Source organism: Suricata suricatta, chromosome 16 (assembly GCF_006229205.1).
Source record: "Suricata suricatta isolate VVHF042 chromosome 16, meerkat_22Aug2017_6uvM2_HiC, whole genome shotgun sequence".
Taxonomy (NCBI): Eukaryota; Metazoa; Chordata; class Mammalia; order Carnivora; family Herpestidae; genus Suricata; species Suricata suricatta.
In genome coordinates, this window is record NC_043715.1 from 17,798,097 (window position 1) to 17,809,878 (window position 11,782).

At 57.5% G+C, this 11,782-nt stretch overlaps 2 protein-coding genes across 2 annotated transcripts in view; one reads left to right on the forward strand and one right to left on the reverse strand.

The window, feature by feature from the left end:
- The window catches only part of ATP6V0D1 (ATPase H+ transporting V0 subunit d1), a 40,089-nt gene extending 34,156 nt beyond the window's left edge, over positions 1 to 5,933 (forward strand). The window contains exons 4-8 of the mRNA XM_029925199.1: positions 980 to 1,059; positions 4,658 to 4,735; positions 4,863 to 5,039; positions 5,149 to 5,226; positions 5,328 to 5,933. Of these exons, the coding sequence (XP_029781059.1) occupies positions 980 to 1,059; positions 4,658 to 4,735; positions 4,863 to 5,039; positions 5,149 to 5,226; positions 5,328 to 5,489 (575 nt within the window). The 3' untranslated portion in view covers positions 5,490 to 5,933. The remainder of the gene's footprint in view (positions 1 to 979; positions 1,060 to 4,657; positions 4,736 to 4,862; positions 5,040 to 5,148; positions 5,227 to 5,327) is intronic.
- An 863-nt stretch (positions 5,934 to 6,796) lies between these two features.
- Positions 6,797 to 11,782, reverse strand: part of HSD11B2 (hydroxysteroid 11-beta dehydrogenase 2) — a 15,404-nt gene continuing 10,418 nt past the window's right edge. Inside the window, exons 2-6 of the mRNA XM_029924233.1 lie at positions 11,637 to 11,777; positions 8,041 to 8,253; positions 7,729 to 7,914; positions 7,484 to 7,621; positions 6,797 to 7,311 (exon numbers count right to left, since the gene is read on the reverse strand). Of these exons, the coding sequence (XP_029780093.1) occupies positions 6,896 to 7,311; positions 7,484 to 7,621; positions 7,729 to 7,914; positions 8,041 to 8,253; positions 11,637 to 11,777 (1,094 nt within the window). The 3' untranslated portion in view covers positions 6,797 to 6,895. The remainder of the gene's footprint in view (positions 7,312 to 7,483; positions 7,622 to 7,728; positions 7,915 to 8,040; positions 8,254 to 11,636; positions 11,778 to 11,782) is intronic.

An 11,782-nucleotide genomic window follows, 5' to 3' on the forward strand; every position in this document is an offset into this window, starting at 1 on the left:
AGGGGCCAGGTCAGGCAGTGTCCGGCAGGATGCAGGGTTCGTGTCAGAGGCCAAGAGAGGAAGGGGAACTGGGAGCTTCCTGCAGGGCCCCACCTAGGCAATGCTGGCTCCTGCCTGTCTTGGAGGCTGGAGAGAAGGCACTAAGACTGTCACTAGCTAGTGCCCTCATAGCCACAATCCTTGTCCCCAGAGTACCACCTCCAGGAAGCCTCCAGGATTAAACACTGATTTCTAGGCTGTACTTGTTCCTGTTCTGAGAGGCCTGAGCCCTACCTGCTAGGCCTATCTGCCATAGACTCTTCCAGTAACTCTGAGCTAGTTCAGGGCTATTTGTGGTTTTTCAGTTTCTCCCTCTTTATTTTATTTTAATTTATTGCTCCCCTCTTCCCCCCAGTTTCTCCATCTTTAAAGAATAGACAGATCAGAGAGTCTGTGGGTCCCTGTAGGCAGAGGAAGCTCTATTCTGTTGTGCCCTCTGCTTTTAGCCTGACATTGGCCCTCTGGGTCCCTGGTCCATGCCCACTCAGCTCATTCCTTAAGAAGGAGGCTGGTTTTCCAAATGTGGGCCTCAGGCCCCCCTGGGGGTTGCTGATATATGGGCATTAGGCCCCTAATCCACAGCTGCCCCTCAAGAAAGGAGGATGTCATGGCCTCTTATGCAAGTCTGTCTTTGGCATGGTCTGAGCTTGGGTCTGCCCCAGAGGCGATTAGATCATGTATGGCTGGCCGCCTCCTTTATAAATCAGTTTTAGGAGCAAGGATGCAGGAGAAGCTCAGGTCAGTGTACATGGCCCAGAGTATTGCTTCTGCCACTTGCAAGGCAATTACCCAGACTGGTTTGGGAGCCCTCCAACCCCCAGCCAGCTGGGCCTTGTGACAGGGGCCCTCTGTGCCCTGCAGGGGTGGTTAAACCGCAGCAGGATTCTTGCCTAGGCTGAATCCAGTTGCCCACCCTCACCCCCACGTCTTTCTTTCCCAGCGGCCTTTTTCCAGGACTGCATCTCAGAGCAGGACCTTGATGAGATGAACATCGAGATCATCCGCAACACGCTCTACAAGGTAGTGCCCTCATCAGGGGTGGGGGCTGGCCTGTGGGCAGGGTGGGGCCACAGTATGGTGGGCCGGTGGTGTATGTGGGGTGCTGGGACAGGACACAGCTGCACCAGGCTCCTATCCTACAGGCTTTTCCGCTCACTTTCTGGCTCCCGTGGTGGGCGCAGGCTGCATGGAACAGGTTCTCCATCTCGTGGCGCCTGCGGCAGGCCCTGATAAGATCAGCAGGAGTGGCTGGTGCCCCACAGCTTGGCCTGTCAGAGCTGGCTCCTGGATGGCTGCTCCCCCTGCATCCAGGAGGGTCACGGGCCACCACCCAGGCCACAGCTTTCAGGCTTACCCCACCTAGACTGTTGCCAGCAAGGACAGGCATCTGAGAAGAGGCAGCAGTGTGTTCAGTTACGATGGAGGGAGGGACCCAGCCAGGTGTAGCCAGGTTGCCACATCTCAAGTTCCCAGGCATAGAGCCAGTGCCACGTCCCAGCATCCTCATCCCGTACCCACTTTCTGCTTCACCTCAGGCCATGGTACAGGTTGGTGACCCCTGGAGACTGAGCTTGGGGTTCATGGGTCAACACTACCCTGGCCCAAAGAGTTTAGGAACAGGGCTTGGAGCCAAGGAAGGGGCTGGCCAGGGATCAGTGAAGGACATTTGGGACAGACTGGGCTCTGGGCATAGTGAGGTACTGAGCTGTGGTGCCAGGACCCCTGATGGGCTGCAGCCAGGAACATGGATCAGCAGCAGGCAGGCCCTGAAAGGGGGCTGAAGTTAGCCTAGGCCAAGGACCCTGCTCACCTAACCCTGAGAACATGTCGGTTAGACCTTACAGTGAGCGTCTTCTGCCTGGGTTGGAGCTAGGTGGCCAACACTTGGCTGCAGCCTGACAGCCTAGGCCCTCCAGCCTCCCTCCAGGAATCTGGGCCAGAGTGCAAGGGGAGGTCTGAGGGTACGTGAGGAGCCTGCCTGTGGGTTGCAGTGGTGTGGGCATGGGAAGAGCACGTGCAGAAGCAAGCATGGAGCATGGGCTGAGTGGCAAGTGGTTTGCCGTGGAAGTCCAGGTTCCAGATAGACAGCAGGAGACAGGACTGGAAAAAGGCAGGCACGGGATGAAGTCACCGAGGGCCTGGAGTGCCAGGCCAGAGTTTGAACTGTATCCTGTGGGCAGGGTCAGCCATTAAAGGTTTGCAACAGGGCAGAGTATCCTCAGTGAGCCACCTTGGCTGTCGTGTGGATCATGGAGTAGAGGGGAGAGACTAGAGGTAGGAAGATTGTCAACTTTAATCATCAGGACCACCCTAGGAGCTAGGTAGGCATGAGCATCTGACTTGGTAAGATGAGGAAACTAAGGGCTCAGAGAGGCAGGGTGGCTTGCCTGAAGCCACTTGCTATACTCCGGCAGCACTGGGATCACACCTGGCTCAGCCTGTTTGCAAAGCACGTGCTCTCATCTGCCCCACTCGCTAACAGGGAGGCAGGCCAGGCAATCAGCCGAGAATGTGTGTGTGCACATGATCTGAGTGCTCCTGCCCACCCAGCTGGCCTGCTGCCGGTTCCTGCTCTGAGACAGGGTGAGGGGTGTGCTGTCCCCCCAGCCTCACCCACACCCTCACCGGGCCTGACTGGTTCTAGCTGGAGTCACTGGTGAGGGCTGCCCGGACACCAGCTCCGTAAACACTGATCCAAGGCTGGGGGCGCTGTGCCAAGACTGCCCGCTCGACAGGCAATGTCCCAGCCCAGTGGCCACAGATGGGAGATTAGATGGACCCTCAGCCGCCTGGCAGGCGGGAACTGTAGGCAGCTGGTACAGCAGCCATGCACTAGCAGGCTCCAGGGGACAGGGTGGGGATGGGGAGGTAACCTTGGTACCTGAGCCTTTGGGGTCTTGCCAGTTTCTTCAGCTGCTCTAGCTTCCCGAAGAGAGTCAGCCTATCCCATCATCTCTCCTGACCCTGAGGTCAGCCTCTCCAGAGTTTGGTATAGCTCAGTGCAGGCTGGTGGCTTCACCACAGATTGGAACTGCAGGTTCCTCTGGGGCAGGCCTCGAGATTTGGGCAGGCCATGGGGAACTTGGCCTGGCCATGGGGAAGAAAGTGGCTGGGGACAGTCCTAGAGGGACTAAATTACCACTGAGTCATGGTAGGATTGGCAGCTGTTTCTACCACCCAAGCCCTCTGATTCCTGGGGATGTACTATGCTGGGGTCCACTTTCCCCTTCCCGGCTTCTTGCTCTCTGAACTTTTCTAGACTTATGTTTCCTGTGACGTGAGTGGTCACCACAGGCCTTCTCCTGAGCACAATTTGCCTGGTGCTGCTGGCCAGGCTCTGCCTGTGCTCATGGACTCCTGGGTCTCATCTCACCTCCTCCCTTGGGGGAGCAAAGCCTGTGACCGAAGTCAGCTTGTGGTGGGTAGAAAGGTCTTTGAACCTTGGAGATCAGACCTTGGTGCTGAAAGCTTTCCAGGCCTTCTGGCCCTCACCCCCAACTCTGAAGAATAATCTCTAGCCTGTGGAGCCAGAGTCCCTGTGAGCATGCCCCCAGAAGGGACTCAGGAGGATCTGAGTGAAGGGAGTTCCCCAAAGGGGCCTCAAGACCATCCCCCCCCTTTTTTTTTTTAATTTTAATGCTTTTTTATTTATTTTTGAGAGACAGAGAGACAGTGCTATCAGGGGAGGGTCAGAGAGAGAGGGAGATACAGAATCTGAAGCAGGCTCCAGGCTCTGAGCTAGCTGTCAGCACAGAGCCCGATGCAGGGCTCGAACCCACGAACTGTGAGATCATGACCCGAGCCAAAGCCAGACGCTTAACTGGCTGAACCACCCAGGCGCCCTCCCCCCACCCCATAACAGAGAGGCTTGGAGAAGGAAGCCTGTGCCTTGCCACTTTTATGAGTGAGTGCTGGGAGGAAATGAGGGGCTGGGCTGACCTGTCTTTTCCTCATGCCCAACAGATCCAGTTTGCCTGGGCAGGAAGTGCTCATTCCCACCAAAGCCCATGTGTCCAGCCATTGCACTGCAAGGCTGACGTCTTTGCAGGCAATAACCATCTCTCAGCAGGAACTGAGATGACATTTGCTTCCTGCTTCATGATGCCTGGGAGCTACTTGGGGGATGGAAGGAGTTCCGTGAGGTGGGGTGCCGAAAGGGGCTAGGGCCACCCAGTTCAGGCCACCTCCATGAACTCTCAGGAGTAACCTTCCTTTACTAGCCCATCAACTTGTAGTTTTCTGAGGCTGAGGAGGGCAGGTTTGAGGGAAAGGTAGGCAGAAAGCTGTGGGCAGACAGACCCCCCCTTTCTGAGCCTGGTCCTCTGTGGAATGAGGACATAGGGGCATGTAGGGGACCCTGCACCATGAAGCAATCAGTCAATCAGAAATTGATCTATCACTCCTGGGTGCAGTGAGGCAGCAGGCCAACTGATTAATATTTGGAACTTGCGGATGTTACCGAGGTTCCGACATGGGGGCTGCCCTGGCCAATCCATGGGTTTGATGTATTGACTCACCATGCAGAGGGCTGGGGAAGGAAGGAGGGAACTGTGAGGGGGAGGTTTGGCAAGTTCCCCAGCTCCCTGCCTGGGTTGAGCAAGCCCCATGCTCTGCACAGGCCTATCTGGAGTCCTTCTACAAGTTCTGCACCCTCCTGGGCGGGACCACAGCCGATGCCATGTGCCCCATCCTGGAGGTGAGTGCCTGCCTGCCCGCCTGCTTGCCGGTCCCTGGCAGCCTGGGCCTAGGGGAAGCCCTCCCAGCTGACTGGCTGCTGCCTCCTTCCCCCTCCCTCTCTTCTTACTTGTGCACCGGCCCCACAGTTTGAAGCTGACCGACGAGCCTTCATCATCACCATCAACTCCTTTGGCACAGAGCTCTCCAAGGAGGACCGTGCTAAGCTCTTTCCACACTGTGGGAGGCTGTACCCAGAGGGCCTGGCCCAGCTGGCTCGGGCTGATGACTATGAGCAGGTCAAGAATGTGGCCGACTACTACCCGGTGAGTGCCCTGGCCACAGGATGATGGGCGGGCTTACTGACATCTGCATCCCTACCCCACAATCAACAGTGCCCTTGTGCTCATGCTTCCCATCCCTCTCCCGGGCCAGGAGTATAAGCTGCTCTTTGAGGGTGCAGGCAGCAACCCTGGAGACAAGACCCTGGAGGACCGATTCTTCGAGCATGAGGTGAGGGGTTGCTCAGCTGCCCGTCATAGGGAGGGGTTGGTGGCCCAGGCCTGACCCTCCCGTCATGGCCACCTGCACACCACGCCTGCCTCTGTCTATAGGTGAAACTGAACAAGTTGGCCTTCCTGAACCAGTTCCACTTTGGTGTTTTCTACGCCTTTGTGAAGCTCAAGGAGCAAGAATGTCGCAACATTGTGTGGATTGCCGAGTGCATTGCCCAGCGTCACCGCGCCAAGATTGACAACTACATTCCCATCTTCTAGTGCCCTGGCCCAAGCCTCCCCACAAGTGTGCGTGTGTGTCTGCGTGTGCTGTGACCAAGCCCACAGCTCACATGCCAGTAGCACATTGTCCTAGTGGCTGCCAAGGTTTTCCTGACCCTCCCTGAGATGGCTCTTGGGCCTGAAAAGGGGCTGGGCACTTGTTCCCCTACCAAGGATGGACCAACCCCCCCCCTCCCAAAAGGGAGGTCCCCTCAGCCTTATGTTTACAGCCACTAACATGTCTGAGAAGCATGTGGTCACTTTGTGTCTTTCCCTGAGAACCCCTGGGGCAGTGTGAGCCTCCTCTCCCTTCTGTGGGTCACCCACAGGGCCGTAGCCCAGGAAAGGATAGAGTGTGTGTCCTCGGGGCATAGGGGAAATAGCTCTGCTACCCTGTCCTTCAGCTCTGCCCTCTGAGACAATAAACTGCCCTCTCTAAGCTTGGCTGTCTGTCTCCTTTGGGTGCCATACTTGTCAAGCCACCCCCACCCCAAGCTTTCTACCTCCTTCACTGGCCCTCTTTTTGTGCCTTCAGGTTCTGCAGGATGGGGAAAGTCACTGGAGGCTCACACAGCGCTGTGGAACTGGGTGCTGGCCCTAGTGGGCCCCAGGCCTCCCTGTTTGCCTCAATGAGTCCCACTACAGCCTAGCCCAAGGGCACTACCCCCATTTCACTAGGCTGAAACCCAGACCTGCCCACAGTCAATGAACAGGAAAAGGTGTGAACCACAGAATCTGTGCCCAGAGCCTTGGCCCATGCTGACCACCAGGGGTTCCTTAGGCAGTTCCCAATCTGTCACACAGCCACAGACTGGCACCCAGATAGCCACCCCCTCCAAACACAGCATCTCTGCCATTTTAGGAGAAATAAAAATGTGTCTTTATTTAAAAGGTGGCAATCAGGCAGGTAGGGTATGGAGCTTCCCTGTGGCTAGGGGGGTCTGGGGTGGGTGGTCGGGACCCTAATTCTTGAGCCAGTCAAGAAACAGGATTTACCCTTTGAATCGCAGCACTTGAGGCACTGGTGCCTTTAAAAAATCCTGAGGCTGGTCCCTACCCCACCCAGTGACTCCTTAGTTCGCAGAGGCACTATCTGCAGGATCCTGTCAAAGGCTACAGCTAAGTCTTGCACAAAACTCCCCATCCAGTTGGGTTCTCCAAGCTACAGGGTGGAGCCTTGTGCCCAGGAGGGTCTGTGTGGGCTCATGAAGCAGGAGAGAGGCCTGGAGGTTCACTGGGAAACCTCCGCTTCACCAGGCCTTGCCTGGGGCATTGACTGAGTGGGTAGGGCTGGGGTCCTTTAGGCCAGGCTCTAGGGCAAACTTGGGTGTCACAATGCCCAGGGGAGGGCCAAGGGCTCAGGGGACCTCCTCTGCTGCAGCAGCTCGGCCATCTGTGCATGCTGCTCATTGGGCTGCCATGGGGGAAGAGCCTGGGTTTGGGTCTGGGTCCAGGGCTGCATCCTGGGCTAGGGTAGAGCCGGGCTGGCCAGGCCGCAGTGCTCTTGGCAGACAGTGATTGATGAAGAAGGTCTGCAGGAAGCGGCGCCGCAGGCCCTCAGGCAGGTAGTAGTGGATGAAGTACATGAGCCCCAGGCCACGACCTGGGTAATAGCGGCGGCGCGGCTGAGCTGCCAGCAGTGCGTCGGTGATGGCATCTACAACCGGGCTGAGGTCTGGCATCGCCAGGCGCAGCGAATGCAGGAACTGCCCATGTAAGTGCTCAATGTAGTCCTCACCGTAGGCCTGGAGCACTTCTTGAGGCAGGCTGGCCAGCAGCAGCTGCTTACGCTGCTCCCACTGGCCCACGTTCTGCACGGACTCTGGGGAATGAGTGGCAAGGTCAGGGTGCGTTCACTTAGGGAAGCCAGAGCCAAACTCAGGTCAGTCCACCCCAAAACTGATCCTTGCCTCCAGCCAGAGCCAGGCCCATTCCTTAGACCTGATTCCTTTGATAAGAATACACACACACCGTATCCCAGACCTGATGCCCACCTGTCTTGAAGCAGCCAGGCTGGATGATGCTGACCTTGACCCCCCAGGGCAGAAGTTCACAGCTGAATGTGTCCATGAGCAGCGCCATGGCTGCTTTGGAGGTCCCATAGGCTGCCAAGCATGGATATGGCATGTCTCCTGGGGACGGATTGGGAGGGAGGCAGCTCAGCATGGGCCTGGGGCTCCAGCAACCCTCCCTGCTCCACAGCAGCACCTTTTCTACTCCAGGAGGGAAGGCCACTCACCTGCTGGGCTGCCCACTGTCACGATGCGACCCCTCGAACGGCGCAGCAGTGGTAAGAGACCCTTGGTTAGCTCAAGCGCGCCAAAGAAATTCACCTCCATGCAGCTGCGGAATGTGGCCACTGGAGACAGCTCCACATCGGCCACTACATTGTTGTGGCCAGCATTGTTGACCAGGCCCCACAAACCTGAGGGCATGGAGAAGAAGGACAGAGAAAGGAGGCTTTGAGTTGAGTCTGCCCACCAGCAAACCTCCAATACCTGCCCATTCACACTCACCCAACCACACCCTCTCTTGAGCTAGGCCCACTGACCTGTGCTGGTGGTGTGAGCCTTTGTGAACTCCAGTGCTCGGCTGATATCTGCTGGCTTGGTCAGGTCCAGCTGCAGCAGCCTTAGGCGAGGGGAACAGCAGGCACGCAGCTCTAGGGCACCAGGGCCATCCAACTCCAACACGGTGGCCAGCACCGTGAAGCCCATGGCATCTAGCTTCTTTGCCGTCTCCTTGCCAAACCCAGAGTCACAGCCTGGCCAGGGCAGGGCAGCCAGTGAACTCCCACTGTGGCCCAGTCCAGCCTGAGATAACTCTAGGATCATCAGGGTCTGTACAGGATCCAGGCCCCTGGATACCCAATCTTCCAGCAGCCAGCAGCCTTCCCTCTCATCCCAGGTCCATGTCTGTAGGCTTTGCCCCTCTGGGTAAGTACCAGCTTTCTCACAGCTGTCACCTCCCTGACTCCCCATAGCTACCCCAAACATGGCTTATGATTCCCATTTTACAGATGAGGACACTGAGACCTAGTAATGCTAAGTTGCTTTCCAAAGTCATTCAGCCAGCAGAGATCAGGACTCTACTGCATGTCAGCCCGAGACCCAGTACCAGCCCTGGTGTCCTGTCTGCTTTGCTATCAGGCCTAAGCTTGCCTTTGCAGTATTACTGCTCAGCCTCGCTGCCCTTGCCCGGGCTTCTTCCTCTTACCTGGACTAGGAAGCAGCCCCCTCTTTGGTCCTGTCCCATCTTGCCCCCTTGAATCCATTCTCTACCTAAGCAGCCAGAGGGATCTTTCCAAAACTGACAATATCACTCTGCGGCTGAAAGCCTTTCCAAGGCCCCCACGTCCCCTTGGGATGAAGCCCCAAACCCTCTGCTCCCATCATCACAATCTCCCCTCCCCACCAACACCCTACTATTGTTCCAGGCTCTAGGCAAGCTGGAGGCCCAGCTCTACCTCACCCCAGACCCCCACTCTTGGAATTCCAATAAGTGGCAACAGTGGTGCATTCTCTGAGCCCCAGACCACTTGCCCCCAGGACAGGGAAGATGATGGATGGAGAAGAGAACAGACCTGCATTTGAATCCCTTCCCACACCCAACAAGTGTGACCTGAGGTCAGTTACCACTCTTGGAGAGTTAATTTCCTGTGTTTGGTATGTGAAGAGTGGAACTACCAGGCAGAGCCAGAGTGGGGGTCTGATAAGCCCCTGCTTCCTTGATTGTTCCCATCCAGATCCTGGCTCCGCGGGTGGCAAGGGGAGGGGGAGGCCAGTGAGCGAGGAGGCTCTCTGGAGCCTGCCTCCCCGGTGGTCCTACTCACTTCTGGACAGGCTCCGCAGCCCCTCCCCACCTCGCCCCGCCCCCTCTGCTGAGGCAGAGAACAAAGCTGGACCGGGGCTGCGAACTAGGCTTTGTGTGGCTGGTGGCCTGCAGACAGCCTTGGGCTGACACGTCCTTCCAGGGCAAGTCTGGCTGGGGGAGGCAAGTGAGCACATGTGTGTCCACTTGCCTAAGCTCCCTACTCTGGAGGGCCCTTCGCTGGGAAACCGAGGCCTTTCCAGAACCTCAGCTCTACGGTGCCAACAGTCACCCATGCCTCACACACCCTCTCATTTATCTGCACACACACAGACACCTGTACATACACCTCCAAACGGCCTGCTTATTCACATAGGGGTTCACTCCCAGGAAACCCCCCAGCCACCATCTATGCACAGATGTGCACACATGGCACCCAGCCACTCAGCCCAAACTGACTCCAGGGCTGGGCTCTGGGAGTAGCCTTGGGCAGTGGTTCTCAGGGGTGTTCTCAGAGAGGTGTGGGTAGCAGCTCTGGCAGACTGAAGGCCCTGTTCTTAGCAGGCAAGGCAGGGCCTGGTCACCTATTTGTCTTGCAGTCAGGTGGTAAGAGAGGAAACCGCAGAGTTTTTGGATGTCGGGAAGCCTGCTGGCCTACTCAGCCTACTTGTAATGCTTAGTGGGAGTGGGTTGGGCAGCACTCTTCCCCTCCCCCATCGTAGGGCGTTACAACAAGATATGAGGGAGCCCAAGCCTCAGAAAGCATCTCTCCTCTTCCCTCACTTTCCAGCTCAAGGCAAGGAGAGGTAACAGCAGCAGCATGAAGGCCTGAGGGGAGATCTCAGGAAAGACTGCCCACTGAGTCACTACTACCAGCACATCACCCAGATCCTGTTGAGGCAGCTCACAAATCAGAAGGCAGGAGGGGAGCTGCCCAGTCCCTGGGAGCAGAGCTCACAACCTAGTTCCTGCTTCAGACCAGGAGGGTCACTGTATCTTTCCTCAATCCCCTGAAACTTCGCAGTGTACCTTGAACTCAGGTCCCACTCATCAAACCTGAGCCCTGCTCTAACTCCACCCTCTTGCTGAAACACAAAGCCCTAGTGCCACCAGTATCCCCACCCCACCTTGGCAGTCAGCCTTCTTGCCTGGCATTCAAGGCCCCTTCTGAGGAAACAACTTCACCTCACAACCTCATCTCAGCAGCTAGGCTGGTTACTGACTGTCCCCTACCTAGGCCACTCTCATTGTTGCCTCAAGTCTTTGTCCCACATCCACATGTTGATCCAAAACACCTTCTACACTTCACCTATCTTGACTCATCGTCTGAGGCCCAGCTCAAGGATGGCCTCCTCTGGGAAGTTCTCCCAGGTCCATCTGATCATTCAGGGCCCCCTACTGGACCAAGACTTCTGAGAAGCCAGTCTGGTGGCTGCCTCCAGCCCAGGCCCATTATTGTAAGGGCAGGGCTCTGAGAACCTGTCCAAAGCCAAGGGGGTTGGGGGAGAGACTAGGCTGCCCCTCCCCCTACCTATACAATGGCGCCAGTGCCCCTTGGCCTTTCTCCCCCTCCCCACTTCCGGCAGGACCTCAGTGCCCACCCCACCTTCTCTTTTTCTGGTGACAGATTTATTCCCTGCTCCAGACAAAGGGAACTCTGCCAGGCGACCAGAGGCACCTGAGTACACCTCTCCACGACCTCCTTCCTGGGCACTGAAGACCAGGAGGAATGTGGGGTGGTGTGTGCTGGCTGCAGACTCTGGAAGACTACTTCAGCAGTTTGGGGCTGGGTGCTACATTCAAAGAGGCAGCTGAAAGTCCAGCTGCTCCTCATGGTGACCTCAAGCTTTTCTGGACTCCAAGGATCCCAGCCAACTGGGGGCTGCGTGCCCCAACTCGCCATCTAAGCGCCTTCCTCTGGCCTCGGAGAAGAGGAGATGGGGCGTCCCACGTGAGGATGTTAGGCAGAGTTCAAGGGGTGACCATCCTCTGAAGTCCCTCAGAGCACTGCCCCCTGCCCAAAGACTGCTCTCTTGGGGAGGGGCATAGCATAAACCTCCAACTCCGGGAGGTTCCACCTTTCTCAGCCAGCAGTTGTTCCTGCGCACCTGCCCATTCCCGGCCTCATTTTCCCTCCATCACTTCACAGTGGCAGGTTAACCCGGACGTAAGGAGGTGCCTCGCGCTTCCTACTTGGCTCGTTCCCGGCACCCAGGGGAAAGCGACACTCCCATTCCTGGGCTGGGCGTCCCGCCTTGCCTTGGCGTGCTTAAGGGGAGCCCTCTGGGTGTCTGGTCCCGCCCTCGAGCCTGGAGTCCCCGCGCTCCGCGCACTCACCGGTGATGAGCACCGCGCGAGTGGCCACGGGCAGGCGCGGAGGGCGCGCCAGGCGGGACAACGCGATCCAGCCGGCGGCGGCCAGTACGGCGAGTGCGGCCGGCGGGGGCAGCAGGCGCTGGCACAGCCAGTCGAGCGCAGCTAGC